The sequence below is a fragment of the Salmo salar genome, chromosome ssa03 (genome assembly GCF_905237065.1).
Source record: "Salmo salar chromosome ssa03, Ssal_v3.1, whole genome shotgun sequence".
In the NCBI taxonomy this organism is placed as follows: Eukaryota; Metazoa; Chordata; class Actinopteri; order Salmoniformes; family Salmonidae; genus Salmo; species Salmo salar.
The window spans coordinates 59278988-59298309 of NC_059444.1; the positions used below are offsets into that span (position 1 = coordinate 59278988).

General features: G+C 47.7%; 1 protein-coding gene across 1 annotated transcript in view; it reads right to left on the bottom strand.

Moving 5' to 3' along the window:
- LOC106600788 (rho GTPase-activating protein 23) overlaps positions 1-18769 on the bottom strand; it is a 44927-nt gene extending 26158 nt beyond the window's left edge. Inside the window, exons 1-5 of the mRNA XM_045716055.1 lie at positions 17466-18769; positions 10256-10453; positions 4042-4066; positions 3441-3527; positions 2486-2564 (exon numbers count right to left, since the gene is read on the bottom strand). Of these exons, the coding sequence (XP_045572011.1) occupies positions 2486-2564; positions 3441-3527; positions 4042-4066; positions 10256-10453; positions 17466-17693 (617 nt within the window). The 5' untranslated portion in view covers positions 17694-18769. The remainder of the gene's footprint in view (positions 1-2485; positions 2565-3440; positions 3528-4041; positions 4067-10255; positions 10454-17465) is intronic.
- Positions 18770-19322: the final 553 nt, after the last annotated feature.

The following is a 19322-nucleotide window of genomic DNA, read 5'->3' on the forward strand; positions in this document are numbered from 1 at the left end:
GGGAGAAGGGAAAAAGGAACACAGATGTAAGGGTAGGAAAAACAATATAATTCCACATTTTTTCCAAACTCTATCATGTTACAGTAAGAGAAGACTTTCCCCCTGTTGTGACGAGGGGGTTTTGTTTTGCTTTGAGAGGAGTTGATCAGCAACCATGTCACAGGAGACCCTGTTGACGATGACCCTGGTGACTCTACTGCTCTCAGTGGATGTGTTCTGGACACTCATTGCTCCAGGCTATTCTCTTTAGGAGGAAATACTCACACAAGTCAAGGAAGACTTACACAACTGAACATGTTCCACATTCCAGAATCATGCTATACATACATAGAAAATGCAAAGTAAACGGCACGAGACATGTCTCGTACATAAACGACACCCACACATACACTGCATTCGGGAAAGCATTCAGACCCCTTGACTTTTTCCACATTATGTTACGTTACAGCCTTATCCTAAAAAGGATTAAATAAATCATTTTCCTCATCAATCTACACACAATACCTCAAAGACAAAGCAAAAACTGTTTTTTCCCGAAATGTTTGCAAATGTATATATTTTTTTTTTACAGAAACAGTGTACGACCCTGCCTTACACAGGAAGCGGCGCAGGTCCTAATCCAGGCACTTGTCATCTCCCGTCTGGATTACTGCAACTCGCTGCTGGCGGGGCTCCCTGCCTGTGCCATTAAACCCCTACAACTCATCCAGAACGCCGCAGCCCGTCTGGTGTTCAACCTTCCCAAGTTCTCTCACGTCACCCCGCTCCTCCGCACACTCCACTGGCTTCCAGTTGAAACTCGCATCCGCTACAAGACCATGGTGCTTGCCTACGGAGCTGTGAGGGGAACGGCACCTCCGTACCTTCAGGCTCTGATCAGTCCCTACACCCAAAGAAGGGCACTGCGTTCATCCACCTCTGGCCTGATCGCCTCCCTACCTCTGCGGAAGCACAGTTCCCGCTCAGCCCAGTCAAAACTGTTCGCTGCTCTGGCACCCCAATGGTGGAACAAGCTCCCTCACGACGCCAGGACAGCGGAGTCAATCACCACCTTCCGGAGACACCTGAAACCCCACCTCTTTAAGGAATACCTGGGATAGGATAAAGTAATCCTTCTAACCCTCCCCCCCTACCCTCCCCCCCAAAAAGATATAGCTGTACTATTGTAAAGTGGTTGTTCCACTGGATATCATAAGGTGAATGCACCAATTTGTAAGTCGCTCTGGATAAGAGCGTCTGCTAAATGACGTAAATGTAATGTAAATGGGAAGGGTACTAAAAAATGTCTGCAGTATTGAAGGTCTTCAAGAACAGTGGCCACCACCAAGACTCTTCTTAGAGCTGGCCATCCAGCCAAACTGAGCAATCAGGGGAGAAGGGCCTTGGTCTGACAGAGCTCCAGAGTTCCTCTGTGAAGATGGGAGAACCTTCCAGAAGGACAACCATCTCTGCAGCACTCCACCAATCAGGGCTTTATGGTAGAGTGGCCAGATGGAAGACACATGACAGCCCGCTTGGAGTTTGCCAAAAGGCACCTAAGGGACTCTCAGACCATGAGAAACAAGATTCTCTGGTCTGATGAAACCAAGATTAAACTCTTTGGCCTGAATGCCAAGCATCACGTCTGGAGGAAACCTGGCACCATCCCTACGGTGAAGCATGGTGGTGGCAGCATCATGCTGTGGGGATGTTTTTCAGCGGCAGGGACTGGGATACTAGTCAGGATCGAGGGAAAGATGAACGGAGCAAAGTACAGAGAGATCCTTGATGAAAACCTGCTCCAGAGAGCTCAGGACCTCAGACTGGGGCGAAGGTTCACCTTCCAACAGGACCACAGCCCTAAGCACACAGCCAATACAACACAGGAGTGGCTTCGGGTCAAGTCTCTGAATGTCTTTGAGTGACCCAGCCAGAGCCCGGACTTGAACCCGATCTAACATCTCTGGAGAGACCTGAAAATAGCTGTGCAGCGACGCTCCCCATCCAACCTGACAGAGCTTGAGAGGATCCGCAGAAAATAATGGGAGAAACTTCCCAAATACAGGTGTGCCAAGCTTGTAGCGTCATACCCAAGAAGACTCAACGCTGTAATCGCTGCCAAAGGCGCTTCAACAAAGTACTGAGTAAAGGGTCTGAATAGTTATGTTAATGTGACATTTCAGTTTATTTTTAATTCACCCTCTGAATGGCACACATACACAATCCATGTCTCAATTATCTTAAAAATCCTTCGTTAACCGGTCTCCTCCCCTTCATCTACACTGATTGAAGTGGATTTAACACATTTTTAAAAACCTGTTTTTGCTTTGTCATTATGGGGTATTGTGTGTAGATTGATGAGGGGACAAAAAACTATTTCATCCATTTTAGAATAAGGCCGTAACATAACAAAATGTGGAAAAAGTCAAGGGGTCTGAATACTTTCCGAATGCGCTGTACATACTGTGGGTACACACAGACACACACGCAGTACAGTGGCTCTTACCTGTTCTGTATGAGGGCAATCACCTGGGAGTAGGTTTTCCCCAGGACACTCTCTCCATTCACCTTTACCAGCCGATCCCCTGCAACACACATACGTACATACATATTTAAATCCCAGTATGACCAAACACAGCACAGATATTCAGTGATACACTCTCAATTAAAAAAGAACGAGAGCAACCCCTCCACCCCCATCACTGACCCCCCCAGACACAGGACTCCTGCAGAGGGATATCCTGGTAGGTCAGGTCAGGGAGACCCCAGACCCAGACTTCCTGCTGGGGGATGGGTGGGGGATGGTTGAGATAGGGACTGAGGATTTGTGTATGGAAATATAGAACTATGTGCTTGCAGTAGGTTCTGTGAAGTCAGGAAGTACACGGTGTCGCCTAGGGGTTTGTTGTGTTGATATACCGGATCATAAGCCTGAGGCAAAATGCCTGTATCTGTTTGTGTGTTTGGCAGGAGAAAGGATGAGTCATTCGTTATGTGTTAGTGTGTGGATGTGTTTTGATGGTGCAAGTGTGTGTGTGTGTGTGTGTGTGTGTGTGTATATATTTATATAGGGCTAATGGTTTAGCTTGGCTGGGCTGCAGGGGGCGGAATGCTGCACAGCTTAGCTTGCAAGACACAACAGGAAAACGTCTCTAATTAGTTCCAACTTACACGGCTGGGTATTTGTCAGTCTGTGTCATTCTGTTCTCATCAGTATCATTACTAATTTCCTAAGAAGATAATGCAACTTTAATGTGTGTGTGTGTGTTTTTGCTGAACATGGTCTGGTATCCTTGTTGAATCATTGGAAGCACCTGCCTCTCTCTCCCTCCCATCATCCATGAGTGATCATGGCTGACGCTCCTAAGGTTATTTCCATTGCAAATCAGACTGTTCCCGCACACACTCAATTTCCCGTCCCTCTCTTTCTAGTTCTCTTTCAAAACAGACATTTTCCTTACCTGTACACAAGCCAGCCTGGTGAGCGGGACCTCGCTCTCTCACATTCTTGACAAATATGGTGTCCATTGGCTCCAACCTACTTCTCCCTACATGGCACATACAGTATGTTACTGTCACTTCATTCTTCAATTTATTAAATAGGACCCGATGATAACTATTAAATAAATCATTGCCCACTGGGTACAGGCGTCAATTCATCGTCTATTCAATGTTGGTTCAACGTAATCTCTTTGAAATGATGTGCAAACAACGTTGATTCAACCAGTGTGAGCCTAGTGGGAATATACTATACGTGTCAATATCATGACATGAGCATAAATACTGGCAATAATCCAATTGAGACTCAATAAAAGGACAACTCTATGCACAGGTCCAAGTTCAGGTTCGCTCCCCCTTTTCTTAACAGTGGGCATTACAAGCTAAAGAATCAAACTGTTCTAGGAACAGTGTTTTGGGGCCACAAGGTCATCGGCAGCAGTGGGGCTCTCTCCTGCAGGGGGAGCAGTGTAGCTAGAGGGGGACCCTGGTTAGGAGGGGCGGTGACATCATCGAGAGACCAGAGTCTAGTGGTGATGGTGTTGAGTGAGGGAGACAACTTACCCTTTCCATTCCCGTTCTCCTCGTCCTGTGAAGACAACGAAAAACAACATCAACACTGATATCCAGGCCCATACAGACAATGTCACCCAGGGAACAAAGCTCCATGGTAACCTAAACACCTGTTCACAGAACGTCCACCTCTTTCCAGGAAACCAGAATGACACAGGTATTAGGAAGGGTGGAGTTGGGTGAGGAAACATGGGCTCATCGTAATGGCTGAAATGGAAAAATGCAACAGAGTCGAACATGTGGTCTCCATATGTATGATGCGTTTGATACCGTTCCATTTATTCCATCCCAGTCATGACAATGAGCCAGTCCTCCTATAGCTCCTCCCACCAGCCTCCTCTGGTGTGCACGTGTGATTGTTTGTGTGAATGGAAGCTGCCAAATGCTCAACGTGTCCCCTAAGCTCTTGTTCATGCAGTGTCTGTCTCTGTGCAAAACATATCAAATCAAACTTTGTCACATGCGCCGAATACAACAAGTGTAGACTTTTCCATGAAATGCTTACTTACAAGCCCTTAACCAACAGTGCAGTTCAAGAAGAAGAAAATATTTACCAAGTAGACAAAAATAAAAAGTAATAATAAAAAGTAACACAATAACAATAACAATAACGAGGCTATATACAGGGGGCACCGGTACCGAGTCAGTGTGCAGGGGTACAGGCTAGTTGAGGTAATCTGTACATGTAGGTGGGGGCTAAGTGGCTATGCATAGGTAACAAACAAACAGCGTGTAGCAGCAGTGTACAAAAGGGGGGGGGTTATGTAAATGGTCTTGTGCGGTAGCAGAGAAAACAGTCTATAACTTGGGTGACTGGAGTCTCTGACAATTTTATGGGCTTTCCTCTGACACCGCCTATTATATAGGTCCTGGATGGCAGGAAGCTTAGGTCCTGGATGGCATTACCTCTGTAGTGCCTACCGGTCAGGATGCTGTCAATGGTGCAGCTGTTGAACCTTTTGAGGATCTGGGGACCCATGCCAAATCTTTTCAGTCTCCTTAGGAAGAAAAGGTTTTGTGGTGCCCTCTTCACGACTGTTTTGGTATGTTTGGACCATGATAGTTTGTTGGTGATGTGGACACCAAGGAACTTGAAACTCTCGACCCGCTCCACTACAGCCCCGTCGATGTTAATGGGGGCTTGTTCGGCCCGCCTTTTCCTGTAGTCCACGATCAGCTCCTTTGTCTTGTTCACATTGAGGGAGAGGTTGCTGTCCTGGCACCACACTGCCAGTTCTCTGACCTCCTCCCTATAGGCCGTCTCATCGTTGTCGGTGATCAGGCCTAACACTGTTGTGTCGTCAGCAAACTTAATGATGGTGTTGGAGTCGTGTTTGGCCACGCAGTCGTGGGTGAACAGGGAATACAGGAGGGGACTAAGTACACACCCCTGAGGGGCCCCAGTGTTAAGGATCAGCGTGACAGACGTGTTGTTGCCTACTCTTACCACCTGGGGGCAGCCCGTCAGGAAGTCCAGGATCCAGTTGCAGAGGGAGGTGTTAAGTCCCAGCCTTAGCTTAGTGGTGAGCTTCATGGGCAGAATGGTGTTGAACACTGAGCTGTAGTAAATGAACAGCATTCTCACATAGGTGTTCCTTTTGTCCAGGTGAGAAAGGGCAGTGTGGAGTAGGATTGAGATTGCGTCATCTGTGGATCTGTTGGGGCGGTATGCGAATTGGAGTGGGTCTAGGGTGTCCGGGAGGATGCTGTTGATGTGAGCCATGACCAGCCTTTCAAAGCACCTCACACCGATGTGAGTGCCACGGGGCGGTAATCATTTAGGCAGGTTACCTTCGCTTCCTTGGGCACAGGGACTATGGTGGTCTGCTTGAAACATGTAGGTATTACAGACTCGGTCAGGGAGAGGTTGAAAATGTCAGTGAAGACACTTGACAGTTGGTCCGCGCATGCTTTGAGTACATGTCCTAGTAATCCGTCTGGCCCAGCGGCTTTGTGAATGTTGACCTGTTTAAAGGTTTTGCTCACATCGGCTACCGAGAGTGCTATCACACAGTCATCCAGAACAGCTGGTGCTCTCGTGCATGCTTCAGTGTTGCTTGCCTCGAAGCGAGCATAAAAAGGCATTTAGCTCATCTGGTAGGCTCACATCACTGGGCAGCTCGCGTCTTGGTTTCCCTTTGTAGTCCGTAATAGTTTTCAAGCCCTGCCACATCCGACAAGCGTCAGAGCCGGTGTAGTAGGATTCAATCTTAATCCTGTATTGACGCTTTGCTTGTTTGATGGTTCGTCTGAGGGCATAGCGGGATTTCTTATAAGCATCCGAATTAGTCTCCCCCTCCTTGAAAGCGGCAGCTCTAGCCTTTAGCTCGATGCGGATGTTGCCTGTAATCCAAGGCTTCTGGTTGGGATATGTACGTACAATCACTGTGGGGACGACGTCATCGACGCACTTTTTGATGAAGCCGATGACTGAGGTGGTGTATTCCTCAATGCCATTGGATGAATCCCGGAACATATTCCAGTCTGTGCTAGCAAAACAGTCCTGTAGTGTAGCATCCGCGTCATCTGACCACTTCCGTATTGAGCAAGTCACTGCTACTTCCTGCTTTAGTGTTTGCTTGTTAGCAGGAATCAGCAGGATAGAATTATGGTCAGATTTGCCAAATGGAGGGCAGGGGAGAGCTTTGTATGCGTCTCTGTGTGTGGAGTAAAGGTGGTCTAGGAATTTTTCCCCCTGGTTGCACATGTGACATGCTGGTAAAAATGTAGTAAAACTGATTTAAGTTTGCCTGCATTAAACTCCCAGGCCACTAGGAGCGCTGCTTCTGGGTGAGCATTTTCTTCTTTGCTTATGGCCTTATAGAGTTGGTTGAGAGCTGTCTTCGTGCCAGCTTCGCTTTGTGGTGGTAAATAGACGGCTATGAATAATACAGATGAGAACTCTCTTGGTAGATAGTGTGGTCTACAGCTTATCGTATGGTACTCTACCTCAGGCGAGAAAATACCTCGTGACTTCTTTAATATTAGACATCGCGCACCCGCTGTTATTGACAAAAAGACACGTCTCTGTTCTGCGTCTCTGTTCTGCCGGTTCATGGAAACTCCCGCTAGCTTTATATTATCCGTATCTTCGTTCAGCCTCGTCTCGGTGAAACATAAGATGTTACAGTTTTTAATGTCCCGTTGGTAGGATAATCTTAATCGTAGGTCATCAATTTTATTTTCCAATGATTGCACGTTAGCAAGAAGAATGGAAGGCAATAGGAGTTTACTCGTTTGCCTCCGGATTCTCAGAAGGTTATTAGCATGGTAAGCTACATGACACGTGAACCATGTAGCTCTTCTTTTACAAGCTGATTAGCATGTGAAGAGTGACTTCAGTGGTATCCCAGCCAGGTCTCTCAGACAAACACACCTGTTCTGGTTTATGAGCTCCTAACGTTCAGCACACACACAGCAGAGACACTCAGACAGGTTTGACTGTCTGCAGGTGGTGATCTCATACACAGAGCCAAACACGTGTAGTTGTATGCATCAGACAGACGAGGGCAGCACTGAGCACTCAGTCTGTCTATCATAGGTGCAGTTTGATAGAGTGATAGACTGATGTAGGCGCAAACATGCGCACACACACACACACACACACACTGAGCTGAGTGGACAGTTTGGGGTGACTGGCTCCTGCCTGGCTTTAGGCAGAGCTGAGTGGGCTCATTCCTGCCTCCACAGACAATAGTGGGGGTTTATGGCCAGAGAAAGGAGGGCTGCCGCCCCAGAATAGAGCCAGGAGCCAGGGAGGCTCCCCAGCTGAGTTGACCACCCGTCTGGACACATGTGGGCCTGTGGTGGGGCTGAGGACCGAGAGACGGAGATGCACTATCCTCATCTCTACATCTCTCTCTGATTCTCTCTCTCTCTGTGGATATAGATGTAGGGTTAGGGACAGCTACCATGCATGCACTGATCAGTCCGTTAGGACAATCATCAGGCATGTATCCATGATGAAGGGAGTCACATCATACAGGTCTTTGATGGGGCCCTAATGATGGGCAGTCACCCTCTGAGGACCCTTCAGATGGGTAGGGACAGAGGGCTGCGTTCTCTGTGCCACTCGCTGCCCCTCACAGCAGCATGTGACCCTGGGGACAGGACAGGCAGCAGTGGGCTCATTGTCCGTGGTGGTCCTGGTAGAGGACATGGTACTGCCGGTCCAGGCAGGGGTAATATGAGAGTGGTACCAGGCAGGCCAGGACAACAGAGCCCATTGACACTTCTGTGTCCCAAATGGCACCCTATTCCCTTTATAGTGCACTACTTTTAACCAGGGCCCATAGGGCTGTAGTACACTATATAGGGAATAGGGTGCCAATTTTGCCTATTGACACTTGCTATGTCACAAATGGCACCATATTCCCTTTATAGTGCAGTACTTTTAACCAGGGCCCATAGAGCTGTAGTACACTATATAGGGAATAGGGTGCCATTTTTGGGACACACACACTGTGTCCTGTCCTTACTGCAGCTGCTGGGCTGGCGGTTGAAGGGGGTTCATCATAATAGGGCCCTTGTTTTGGCTGTAACCCCCCCCCCCCCCTCGTCGCTATATTTCACATCTGTAGCTCTGTCTGCCCCGACAACTCAGAGAACAAAACAAAACAAAACACCCACCGGGATGATGCTTTTTCTGATGAGATTGTTTTCTATGATGCTGAATGACTGTATAGTAAAGACAGGACATATCTTTCAGTAAAACGCCGTTGTTGTCCCTGTACTGTCTCTTACAGCAGTGTCCTCTTTTTGGAAAAAGGTATACGTGAGCCAAAAGGTACACTGGCAGTGGTAGAATTGTCTGTCCATAGACAGTAAAACAGACTTAATGGAATTCTCTCTCTCTGTAAATCGGTCCTACAGGAGTATAGAGGTTGTGTATCACCCTTGCCCTTCTGTCCTTCGCTTGTTTATCCATCTCTACTCTAATGACAGGGCTCTTCTTATGACATCCATCTGTCTATGTCCCTAATCTGATTAACTCATATGAGTCTACACCAATACTTTAATTGGCTACGCTTGTTCAATCCCTGCATTTAATTGGCTATGCTTGGCTTGTCCCCCATTGTGTCCTGATTCTCTTGATCTTACTGCTCCTGTGTTCGGATCGATCTACGCTCTTTCTGCCCTGTGATCTGATTGGTCCCGTCTTACTGCCCCAGCGATCTGATTGACTCAGCCTTACTTCCCATGTGATATGATTGGCTCAGTCTTAAAGGGATAATCCACCCTAGAAATGAAATGTGACGAGGTACTTCATCATGATACGGTTCTGGTCACTGGAAATAGGGATAACAAACTATCACATTTCATCACGCTTTTAAAACAATTACCTGAACACTCCATATCGCCAAATAAGCCAATAGGGGCATACTTGTGTAGAACACATCCATCTGTCTATATCGTCACGACAAAGTCTATATTTTGTTGAAATGTCCTCAAAGTTCACAGTGCACCGTCAAATTAATATCCTTTCTTCCTTCAACTACCATGGCACAAACCTGTTTTCTCCTCGGGTTGCCATAGCAACCGGACTCACACAGCTTTGCGCTAGAAACGCGTTCTCTTCCAGGTCGAACATGATGATATAGTAACTCCTAAATATAGCAACACCTCGTGGCACAACGCCTCTCCCCTATTTGACCCAGATAGTTTGTGTGTATGTATTGATGTGTAGGCTACGTGTGCCTTTTTGAAATGGATGTAGTTCTGTCCTTGAGCTGTTCTTGTCCATTAATGTTCTGTATTATGTCATGTTTAATGTTTTGTGTGGACCCCAGGAAGAGTAGCTGCTGCTTTCGCAACAGATAATGGGCATCCTAATAAAATGCCAAAATTGATAGTGTAGTTTGTTTCGGGGATTTTACAACTAGCTACTGTAACTACTTCACATGTTGATATTGACTTTGGTACTATGGTGTGCAGCAATTTTTTAGCTAGCCAGCCAGCCTTTCTAGAGAGAGCATTGCGTTATGGGTTTTGTAGTCGACTTGAGCTCTGCAGATTTCTACAGGTATGATTTTTTTGCTTCCTAATTTATTATAAACGACGAAATGCAATTTTCCTTCACAACATATGTTGCTCTCACATATTAGTGTTATTTAACAATGTAAATCATAAGAATTTGTAGATTTGAGTGGATTATTATTTTAAAGCCCCAGTTGTCACTGTCTGGTGTTGTGTCCAGTGGTGGTACCTTGAGACTGGTGTGCAGGGCAGACTCTGGTGGGTAGACGATGAAGTGGCGCAGCGTGAAGCCGAAGCCCTGTGAGGTCTTCTGGAGTAGTAGCGTCCGGGGGCCTTGCCAGCCAACGCCGACCCCCTCTCCTCTCGCCCCCATCGCAGGCCGAGGGTTGTCACCGGCCGAGGAGAGCCCATCTCTCCACCCCTTTGCCTGTTGAACAGAGAGAGAATAAAAACACATGAGACTCAGGTCATATCCCCAAAACAATCACTTATGTCACTCCAACAGCCAACACTCCATCAGTACTTAACCAGTTCCTCCTTCCACCAAGTATTCCCAGGAAAAACGTTCAGAACTTTATGGAACTGGAACAAAGGTCAAACGACATCCATACTACAAGAGCCAGGCCCAAGAGTGACATCACCACTTAATGTGCTGCTGGTTACTTCATTAGTGACTTCCCCTGCAGGCAAGAATAGGAATGTGTCTGTTTCTGTCCTGGGAGACTGGCGGACAATGAGTGTGTGTGTGTGTATCCATATGTTTTAATGCTAGTCGGTGAGAGGGGAGCACAGCTGGCTCACAGGGTCAGGCAGTCCCCACATGGCACCCAGCACCACAACAATGTCCCATAAACCACTAGGGGGTTCTGGGGGGGTGCGGCCGCTGTCAGGAAGAGCCCAGTTCTAGACGGAGGGGAGCGGGGTGTTCCGTCCTGCTCAGGAACTCTAGACAATTAAGGAATGTCTGTAATAAATCAGGATTGACCTTGGTCAGGTCATAGTGCACCAGCGTGGTGTGAAAGGGTCAGGGTGATTCTGAGTAGATTTCCACTCATTTTCCCCAAAGGAGGCAAATACCAAACATGACAGATACACGTGAGAACTAACACCCTGATTCTGCTGCTCCAACCCACATATGTCATTCAAACACAACCACCTGACCAAACAGGAATGGGAGGGAGACAACCTTCCTAAATGTAGATGAGCCTGCACCTATGGACTCTTCTCTATGGAAGTACAGTTACTTAATTGTACCGGTGTCTCTCCTCCTGACTCTCCACTCTGAGGGTGTATGTGTGTGTGTGTGTGTGTGTGTGTGTGTGTCCATATGTTTTAATGCTAGTAGGTGAGTGGTGAGCACGGCTGGCACCCAGCTGGATGTAGCCCTTCATACTCGGACCAGTATACGTGTTGAAAATGGCAGATTTGGACACTGACAAGTGACTAAATTGGAACACAGTGGCTATACAGTAACATGCTATACATGACATCAGAGCTCAGGGTCTCCACTTCGACAGCACTTTAAGGGTTTTGACTGACAGCCGTTCTGAACCTGAGCACCTGGTGATGAAGTTGGCGCCATCTCTCCCACTAATTGTGCATCTTTTGCAAATTTGTCATTGTCTGAATGAGGGAAGCGCTGTAAACGAAGAGGACTCGACGTATTTTGAAAGACGAGAGGTTGAAAGTTAGAATAAATACCGCTTTGATGTCATACAAGTGTGCACTTCACATTTCCATTGTGATTTATAAATGGACCGTTTTTGGATTGCGTAAACAACAACAGTAATTGTGTGATGGCGGGGATGCAGGGTTGTGTTCCAACCAAAACGACTACAAGTGTACTTGCTCTAGTTCCTCACTGGCACAGCTAGGAGAGCTCAAAAAAAGCACCTTATAGTTGACAACTCTTCTTTGAGTCATAAAGTGCATTGACATGACTTAGGAACTGTGTACACTTTGGAGAGGTGTTTGGGCACTTGGAGACTCCAGTTAGTCCTCTCACTCAAACCCTTGTTCTTTTTATGTCTTATGTTGCACCTACCCCACATTTTCCAGGAATATTCTTATCATGTTACTGAATGTCTTCAGAGTATTTTCAGATTTTGTTATAAATAAATGCGGCAAAAAATACAGTAAAAGTAAAACGTACATAAAATCAATAGTGTAATGTTTGGATTCAGTCATGTGTCAGATGAACTGTCCTCACCTTTGGTCTAATAGTTTTCCCATAATCTCCAAACTCTTCCCTTTTAATTGCTACCATGGTTATGGATATGCTTTCCATATTTCTTCTGTAAAAAACATTTCAATTCAGCCCTATCCATGTAGGTTAGTTCTCACGTGTGTAAGGGGTTAACCCCCAACACAAACCCTATATTTCACTTCCTGTGCCCCTTCCCCCCTCCACACTACTCTGACCTCGCAGGGCCAATCACCCAGCCCGCTCAACAACAGGAAGTGGCAGGCTGGGGACAGGAAGTGTGGTACCATAGAGGAGGGATAAGCAGGCGTACAGAGCACCTATAAATACAAAACCCCAGGGGGTTGGGGGTCAGCGCTCCCCCCCACCCTCCCTTCCATTCTACCGCTCTCCCCTCTCCTCCCTTCCACCATCACCACATATACATTCTTGCCATATGATCCAGCTGGAGTGACCATTACAACACATCCTCTCTTTGTCCTCCTCTCTTCTTTCCCGCTCAATGCACAGCTCTCCATCTAGGTGATGATGTAACCTTCTCACCGTTTCACAATGCCCAAGCAACTCTCCCACATTTCATAAACAGATGAGAGGCATGAGAATAACAAGGGAGAACGTTTAAATGAGAGATGCATGAAAGTGAGGGGGAGGGAAGAGAAGGGAGGAAAATAAAGAGAGTAAAAATGAAAGAGCAGGCTTAAGATATGAAGAGAGAAAGAAAGAGCCTAGCAAGAGGGAATTCCAGAGGGAGTGGTTGGATTGAGGCATGTTGAAACACACACTGACGGGGACTGGCAAGGAGGGGGTGAGGAGAGCGATGGAAGAAGAGAATGATAGAGAGGGAGGGAAGGAGCGAGTGGAGAAGGAAGGAGCGAGAGCAGGCTGGGCCAAGACAGGTTCCAGCACGCTGGTTTCGACCGCACAGCCCCTCCCGGCGCTGAGAATACCAAACCCTGTGATTACCCCAAACACACAGAGACTGGAGCTCCGGGCCAGAGATGATTCCCACTGCCTGTCAGCCTGCCTGCCTGACCCTGAGTGTGTGGGACATCTGTGACTGCCTGACTATTCTACACTAACCCCCCCCCCCACTAGTCTCCCTCTAACTACAGTAGGTTACACTCCAGCCTCTAGGTTACACTCCAGACATGAGATCTAACATCATTGGTTAAGCTGACAGACAGATGTAAGTTTATGTAAAACCTGACTGTATTTAGTCTATATCAAATAGTCTTTCCTGGGCCCCTCTCTCACCAACCTTCTGGATGAGGAACCCTTTCTCTAGTCTAGCCAATCCAAAAGGGGAACATTTGGCATTTCACTCTGCAGTTCTCTGACATCTGCCTAGATCTCTCAAATCAAATCCAAGTGTATTGGTCGCGTACACAGATTTGCAGATGCTATCGCAGGTGCAGCGAAATGCTTGTGTTTCTAGAGCCAACAGTGCAGTAATACCTAGAAATAACACGACAATACACACATAATCCATAAAAATAAAACAAAGACATTAAGATATATCAGAACGAGCAATGTCAGAGACCGGAATATAAATATATATATATATACACATATGTATATAAATATACTGTACATACATATAGTGGTGTGTAAAGACACTATGGACAGTATATGAATAGAAACGGTGTGTACAGCCATAGTTATATAGTAGTGATATCTAGGACAAGCTCACATGAATAGGCTAATCATGATACACGAATTACGCAATACAGAGCCCTGCCACATGCCACTAGGATAATTAGCACATCTACCGGCACCATAATGAAAACTCATATTAAAATGCCATATGGGGCCACCAGGAAACCATACACAATATTTCCCATCATTCCTATTCGTCTATATAACCACATCCACATTGTGTTGCTATTGGGGTAGGCAGCAGACAGGTGTCCATCTCACCACTACTCTAACATCCATGTCCATATCAGCCAGTACATCCCCAGCCTAAAGATGATACAGTTAGGAAGTGATTGTTAAGCTATATTAGTTCAGTGGTTGCAAATGATGGTGAAGGAAAGGAATGCCTGAAAGACCTCTATCACACACACACACACACACACACACACACACACACACACACACACACACACACACACACACACACACACACACACACACACACACACACACACTGGGGGAACAATGGTCTTTCAAACAGCTGAGAGCTGCATCCCGTTTGAAAAGTTGGGCTTTACAGAGGTTACAAACGCTGACACGCTTTTAATCCAGAGACCCACTGTCCGCTCCGTAGCACTGGTCTGAGAGCTGGACGGATGGGTGGATGGGGGAAGGGAGAAGAGAAAGGGATACAAACTGAAGTGACAAGCACTGCTACTTTAAGGTTCAATAGTTCTTCCTGGTCAGATCAGGAAGAGCCCAGGGGCCCTAGCCACATCTACTGTGTATCAAAGGCCCTCCCACCTGTATCATTGTCTCTACTCCGGCTCCTCTCCAAGTCTGAATACATCCTAGTTCAAACTAGCATGACAGCCGACATCTGACTGTGTGTCGGTACAGTTGAAAAGGCCAGTCGCACCATGAAAGCCACTTAAACACATACAGTATTTCACAATAGAGGATAAACAGTCATTCAGCAAACCTGACGCACAGCTTCAACAATAACGTCTCTGTCTTTTACACAACCGCCTGAATTCCACTGTCTCTGTGTGTGTGTGTGTGTGTGTGTGTGTGTGTGTGTGTGTGTGTGTGTGTGTGTGTGTGTGTGTGTGTGTGTGTGTGTGTGTGTGTGTGTGTGTGTGTGTGTGTGTGTGTGTGTGTGTGTGTGTGTGTGTGTGTGTGTGTCTGTGTGTGTGTGTGTGTGTGTGTGTGTGTGTGTGTGTGTGTGTGTGTGTGTGTGTGTGTGTGTGTGTGTGTGTGTGTGTGTGTGTGTGTGTGTGTGTGTGTGTGTGTGCGCTCAATAACCTGTCTGAGCCCTCTGTCAGATCAAGTCAGTTGATGTCACATCAGTTAAACAGGGTTTTCTCCTCGAGCAACTCTGCTGAATATGAATCTCCAGTAACACACACCCCCCTCACCCACCCTCCCCAAAACGATCTCTAACCTACACCCCACGGGGGAAATAGGTAGGACTGGAGTGCCGAGGCTAGCACTACATTACTATCTGCATAATTATCCTCTTTTGTTTGTCTAACCAATGCAATTGTCTGACTTGAGCTTTTAATCTGCATGTCCGTAATAGTCACGCCCTGACCATAGAGAGCCCTTGGTGTTGTAGGTCAGGGCGTGACTAGGGGGTGTTCTAGTCTCTTCATTTCTATGTTGGTGCTCTTGGTATGGTTCCCAATTAGAGGCAGCTGATGTCCGTTGTCTCTAATTGGGGATCATACTTAAGGTGTCCCTGTTTCCCACCTGCTTTGTGGGATATTGTTTCGTGTTAGTGTGTTGAGCACCACGACTTCACGTTTGTTGTTTTCTCAGTTTCACTTTAATAAAATATGTGGAACTCAAATCACGCTGCGCCTTGTTCCACTCCTTTAAACGTTCGTGACAGAAATAAAGCCATTTTCTGGGGGAAAACATATTCTGATTGGCTAGGCCTGGCTGCCAAGTGAACTGTAAATTGTTGCATGCTGCATTTATATTTTTGTTCAGTATACGTCCACAGATCCTAGCCATAATAACCCAAACTCTCCTTAAACCCTACACTCGGTGGCATACAGGCAACAGTAAAGTCTATCAGGGTACTGGATGTGTCAAAATGTGCCTACTCCCATCAGAGAGAGATACTGAGAGTGCTGTGCGTTAAGGCCTCACTAACCTGGCCATTGAGCAACATTAGAATGACATCATCGCTGTGGCATTTAACTGGCCTTAGCCACATGCTGTTGCACTGGTGTTACTATCCTGGTCAACACAATTACAGAGGGAGCAGGCTGAGATTCCAGGACTGATGCTGCACACATTACTGGTGTTACTATCCTGGTCAACACAATTACAGAGGGAGCAGGCTGAGATTCCAGGACTGATGCTGCACACATTACTGGTGTTACTATCCTGGTCAACACAATTACAGAGGGAGCAGGCTGAGATTCCAGGACTGATGCTGCACACATTACTGGTGTTACTATCCTGGTCAACACAATTACAGAGGGAGCAGGCTGAGATTCCAGGACTGATGCTGCACACATTACTGGTGTTACTATCCTGGTCAACACAATTACAGAGGGAGCAGGCTGAGATTCCAGGACTGATGCTGCACACATTACTGGTGTTACTATCCTGGTCAACACAATTACAGAGGGAGCAGGCTGAGATTCCAGGACTGATGCTGCACACATTACTGGTGTTACTATCCTGGTCAACACAATTACAGAGGGAGCAGGCTGAGATTCCAGGACTGATGCTGTACACATGACTGTACACAGACAGTGTGTTTACTCCAGCTGTGTCTGTATACTATAGCCTGGCCCTGGCTGCCCTTTCCCCTGCCTGCCCACATTCCCCAAGTCGCCATTTCTCAACTGCGCGTCTGAGAGAGAGACAGAGAGAGAACGCAAACACACACTGCGCTTCAACACACACACACACACACACACACACACACACACACACACACACACACACACACACACACACACACACACACACACACACACACACACACACACACACACACACACACACTGAGTGCACATGGATGAGAGATTCTGCAGGCCTGGAGGGCGCATTGCCCCTCCACCCCCTCTCAAACTGCCACATAACAAGCCCCTTCATCTGCCTTAACTCACTAATTAGTACCGCCCCTCCAGGGGGAAACAGTCAATATGGCACAACCCCCTAAAGAGGACAACACAACTATAGCTGATGCTTAATGATTACTGCATTATTGTCGCTCACATTCAGCATCACACTGCCACATACACACCAGTGGAGGCTGCTGAGGGGAGGACGGCTCTTAATAATGTCTGGAACGGAGCGAATGGAGTGGCATCAAACACATGGAAACCACTCATTCCATTCCAGTCATTACCCCGAGCCCGTCCTCCCCAATTACGGTGCCACCAACCTCCTCTGACAGACAGAGAAAAACACATGAGGAGAAGCTCTCTCTCGCTAACACATAAACAAGCATACACATTGCACAATTAGCAAAACCCCAGTTCCACATAACTATATGGATACCTCAACTGAGATTCTGAGGTAGACCCACAAACCTCCACCTTACAGGGGTGTGGTGAGCACTGGGCACAGTCCTTACCCTCGGCTGGTGAGAACGTTGCTGGGCACGGCTGCCGACCGGGACTGGCCTCATGGTGGGGGGCGAGGGCAAGGGGGCACCACGCAGCACTGCCAACCAGATACAGCGAGGCTCGGCGGCACTACAGTCCACCCCTACGGGATTCTGGAAGCACCACTCTGACCTAGCTGGTAGAGCAGGGTAGGGGGGCATAGCCGCGGGCATGGGGGCACAGAGATTACCCAACATGGGCCACACACAGGAGGGGGAAAAGTCTTGACACTGTCGCACAAACACGCTCTTTTCCAGTAAACGACGCAGGTGTCAGTGTAACACCTGCATCCTCTCTGACCAAGTCATACTTCCATTGAGATAAAACAATCAGTGAAAGCAGAAGCCAAGAGGGCTGAGTAGCTCTTCAGATGGACCAAGATCATCCCAGAAAAAAGAAAAAATCCCAATAGTTCCAACCAATTCAGTTCAGTCTAGTCCCCTGTTCTCCTCGGTGTTCCTCTCCATCCTGATGCTGGCACATCTCCAAGATGCATGCTTTTAGTTCCACATCACAGTCTCAAACTCCTGGCCTCCAAGGACGTGAAGGAGCTTTCCAAGGCACACACACTCACACACACGGTGGGGGGTGCACGCATGCCGTGGTGGGGCGTCCTGGGCCCTGAAATGATTTTAAAGAAGTCCTGGAGAGCAGATGTACGCTAGAGTGGTAGCAGAGAGGTCTAGTTTCCCTACAGACAGACAGACAGACGGTCTGACTGACTGACTGACAGAGCGACTGACAGACTAAACGACAGTGCCTCTCCTCTCCCAGCACAGCAGTGTCCTGTTCAGTGGTGTTCAGCAGGACACAAAGCCACTGTGTCTGTCAACCCCCCTAACACACAAACTGTCACAGCTAGAGGGCTGGCTCCTCTGTCTCTCCTCCCTCCCTCGCTCTCTTTCCCGCCCTCCCCGTCTCTCTCTTCTCAAATCTCTTTTTTCCCCTTCTTTTGTCAGCCTCCAGCTCGTTGTCCGGCTTCACTTCTACCAATTCATCCTTCGCTCCGTCTCTGTCCCTCGTTCACGCTCTCCCTCCTCTGTTCCCTCCTTTCTGTACTCCGCTCCGTGTGATCCGTCACTCCACGATCATTCCAATCTGTCACTCAAAATCCACTTTGAGAGAGCCAAAAACACACACACACACACATCCAACATGTACACTGTGAACACTGAGGGCCGGGCCCCGACACTGTGCTCCACTCTTGAAGTCCGGATGGAGTTTAACTGTAGGCTGGTGATGTGGTCTGCCTAAATCCAACAGCAGGTCCCTGTGGCTCTGTCCTGCCCTGTGTGTGTACAGGGTATTTAGTGGCGCTTGTGTATGTATGTGTGAAAGAGACACAGACACAGTGACACAGCACTCAACCCCCCCCACCACCTCTCGCCCCCCCCCAGGGGCCCCCCCTCAGGGGCCCCCCCTCAAAAAGTCAGATTTCAAACACAAAGAAATGAGACAGAGAGCAACAGGCTGCCGCTTCACCCCAGCAGCCCCACCGCCAGCCAGGCAGACCAGAATAAAACAGCTGCAATTGGACATCAATTTGATACCGACCCCCCCCCACCCTCCCTCACACTAAGTCATGAATTCACACACACAAACACTAAAACAAACAGTGAGACACACAGCAGAGTTCTCACCAAACATCCAGGGGTCCTGAGTGGCAGGCAGGTGACCATGGTGAGTTTGACAGAGCTAAGGCTTCCTGCCCTGATCCTCTCTCTAGAAACTCACTGCATAGACCTGTTACAGATGAGGTTAGACTGGTTTCACCTGCTGCCATACAGCAGGGCAAGCACCAACACGACCACAACACCGGAACACAC